This window comes from Pseudorasbora parva, chromosome 6 (assembly GCF_024679245.1).
Source record: "Pseudorasbora parva isolate DD20220531a chromosome 6, ASM2467924v1, whole genome shotgun sequence".
NCBI classification, from domain to species: domain Eukaryota; kingdom Metazoa; phylum Chordata; class Actinopteri; order Cypriniformes; family Gobionidae; genus Pseudorasbora; species Pseudorasbora parva.
In genome coordinates this window covers 8851976-8855294 of record NC_090177.1, presented here as the reverse complement: position 1 = coordinate 8855294, position 3319 = coordinate 8851976, and the positions used below count along the sequence as shown (strand labels likewise).

Sequence of the window (3319 nt, the reverse complement as noted above, 5' to 3'; positions counted from 1 at the left end):
ATCACTCAACGCAGTTTCTAATGCTGCTTTCCAGACAGATGGGAATTTGAATTTGCCTTTCTCCTATAACGCCACTCATACGGAAACTCGACCTCTGAACTCGGGGTAGCCTACATCTTTTTTATTATAAATTAACAACAATAAAAGAGTATGTTACAAATATTAGAATAGGCTACAAGAAAATATAACAAAGGGTGCATTCAGAAAGAATGGGACACTTTTATCAAGTCATCTCAATGGCAAAAGTGTCAAGGCACAATGAAAGTCAGACACTGAATGGCAAAAGCTAAGTTAGCTGTGAATCCTTAGAAGAGACTTATGCTTATCTCAGACAACACGAATCAGCAAGGTTTATTGTCATTTATTTCTGAATAAATATATATCTATGTCATACTGGTAATGAAAATAGTGCAAACATATTTGAATTAAAAGAAAAAGAATATGAATAGACACTCAAGTTGAGTATATATTAGTCAGACTGATTGCATTGGCCCGTTTCAGGATTTGTCACGTGCAGTGTTAAATTTGATAAGGTCTGCATGTGCTGCATGTCAGTGGATAGGAGAACTACATGATGTGTCTTCTCTGTCTTTCCTTTAATCTGCATGAGCATTTCAGGTTTGGTCAGTCCTCAATGGTCAATCTGCATGAAGAGACAGAAATTTATTAATGAGCATGTGGAAGAAAATATGTTTTTTAAATTGTACGTTAAGTTACTGTATAATATAGGCTACATGGAAGTGTCAATGTTTTTTATGATTTTATGGCCATAACAAAATATACACTGATCAGGCATAATAGCAGATGTTTTTATCCAAAGCGACTTACAAAAGAGGAGCAGTAGCATGGAATTGCTTTAAGGAAATTTAAGTTTCAGTCGAAAAGTACACTTTTATTTTTATTTTTATAAACAAACAAATAAACAGAACATTTTATTGGATAGTTAAGTGCTAGTCTTTATTGGTCAGATGCAGCTGGAAAAGATGTGTCTTAAGATGTTTAATTGAATAACACTGATTATCTCTTTGTCACGGCACCTGTTAGTGGGTGGGATATATTAGGCAGCAAGTGAACATTTTGTCCTCAAAGTTGATGTGTTAGTATCAGGGAAAATGGGCAAGCGTAAGGATTTGAGCGAGTTTGACAAGGTCCAAATTATGGTACGACAGACTGGGTCAGAGCATCTCCAAAACTGCAGCTCTTGTGGGCTGTTCCCGGTCTGCAGTGGTCAGTTTCTATCAAAAGTGCTCCAATGAAGGAACAGTGGAGAACCGGCCACAGGGTCATGGGCGGCCAAGGCTCATTGATGCACGTGGGGAGCGAAGGCTGGCCTGTGTGGTCCGATCAAACAGATGAGCTACTGGAGCTCAAACTGCTCAAGAAGTTAATGCTGGTTCTTATAGAAAGGTGTCAGAATACACAGAGCATCTCAGTTTGTTGCGTATGGGGCTGCATAGACACAGATCTGTCAGGGTGCCCATGCTGACCCCTGTCCACCGCCGAAAGCACCAACAGTGGGGATGTGAGCACCAGAACTGGACTCTGGCTCTTTCAGCAGGATAATGCTCCTGCCACAAAGCAAAAATGGTTCAAGAATGGTATGTGAAGCACAACAACGAGTTTCCCAAATTCCCCAGATCTCAATCCAATTGAGCATCTGTGGGACGGATATGCTAAACAAACCAGTCTCATCCACCTCGCAAAAGGATCTGCTGCTAACATATTGGTGCCAGATACATTTACATTTACATTTATGCATTTAGCAGACGCTTTTATCCAAAGCGACTTACAACTCAGGAGAACAGGAAGCGATCCGTCAAGAAGAGGCAACGAAACACAAAAAGTGCCCTAGATACCACAGCACAACTTCAGGGGTCTAACGGAGTCCATGCCTCCAGAACTGTTTTAGTAGCAAAAGGGGGACCAACACAATATTAGGTCATAATGGTATGCTTGATCAGTGTATGTAAGATGACATACAGTACAACTTGACCTTTAAACACTTCATACATTGCAAATGACAGCAATAGTGCACTGTATTCCTTAATCTGTAGATTATGGCCAGATACAGTGTTTGCTTTTCTTTACCTTTTTATTAGCACATGTGGACAGTTAACCAATGAAATTAATAACAACCAAATGTAGCACAGTGTGGGCGAACAGGAAGTCAGCAAAGGCTCTCTCTGGAGAGATGGACAAGAACTCGCCTTTATTCTGAGGATTAATCTGGATTCTCAGACACACTGAAAATGAGATGGACACATGTTATTGAAAATCAGTCAAATGCACTGCAAATAAAAGGATAAATAAGTAAAGTACTTAAATAATAAATGTTGGATAAATTACTCTAAAAAAATGAATCAAATATACATCTTCAACAGTGTAATTAGATTAGGCCAAATAATTAAATAATAGATAAGTATTTAATAGATTAAATAATTCATACTAATTATATATAATACAAAGTTGTATAAATGATTCTTGAACTGACAAAGGTGTGTAAAGGGAGATTTCAGTATACATATTTTAACATTACATTTTCATGTTAAAGTCTTTACATAGTTTTGTTCTGTAGTAGCCTAGGCTATACAGTATTTAATGCAATTGCATCAGAAGTCTAACGGATTGGAAGTAGGCCTAATTAGATTAGCTACTTGCTCAATATTACAATAAATAAAATAAACTACCTGCATAAAGATGTTCTTGTCATTGAAAACCATTAAAATGCTATTTAAATTGTGTCTCTATTTGTTATAACTTATTCATAAATTAATAATTAGGCTTACAAAAATAAACAAACAACTGTAATGAGAAAACTAGATATTTACTGTCCACTTAAACAAATCGAAACATAATCGATTAGGCCTACCTGCGAGAATAAACGACCCAACACACGCTATGAAACCAGATAGAAAGCTGTTGAACGGAAACGTGCCGACTAATAAACAATAGAGGAACTGCAGCGCTCCTGTCATCATGATATACAGAAGATACGCGTCTATCACTTTCAGTTTATTAGGCGTGCTGGACGCATATTCCTCCAAAAACCTGGCAATTACTGAAATCACCGAATTAGACATTTTAACTATCGATATGAAACACCAAACAACACCGACAACTGTCGTGCGCGCAATTCTCTGAGGCCGCTCTGCCTGCAGGGGGCGCGCTATGGCTCAAATACCAAAATCCTCCGTTCAAACGTGTTTAAATATAAAGAATAAATGTAATTCAGCATTTCACAACATTAATATAGGCAAACCATGAACGTGGGTCATGTAATTGTACGTACCCTATAGGAAGGCATTCCGAGTCACGTGAA

At 37.8% G+C, this 3319-nt stretch overlaps 1 protein-coding gene across 1 annotated transcript; it reads right to left on the bottom strand.

Annotated features, from left to right (window-relative positions):
- Positions 1 to 341: 341 nt before the first annotated feature.
- Positions 342 to 3147, bottom strand: LOC137078345 (dolichyl-diphosphooligosaccharide--protein glycosyltransferase subunit DAD1). The gene is made up of 3 exons (XM_067445538.1): positions 2870 to 3147; positions 2089 to 2243; positions 342 to 643 (listed from the first exon to the last, which is right to left on the bottom strand). The coding sequence occupies exons 1-2, from the start codon at positions 3078 to 3080 to the stop codon at positions 2113 to 2115; spliced, it is 342 nt and encodes a 113-aa protein (XP_067301639.1). The 5' UTR covers positions 3081 to 3147; the 3' UTR covers positions 342 to 643; positions 2089 to 2112.
- Between the last annotated feature and the right edge of the window lie 172 nt (positions 3148 to 3319).

Excerpts from the sequence above, each read along its gene's own strand:
- LOC137078345 (XM_067445538.1), bottom strand. The coding sequence starts at position 3,080 with ATGTCTAATTCGGTGATTTCAGTAATTGCCAGGTTTTTGGAGGAATAT. Across the intron at positions 2,244-2,869 it reads TGGGTCGTTTATTCTCGCAG|TGTGTCTGAGAATCCAGATT; the intron begins GTAGGCCTAATC and ends TCTCATTTTCAG.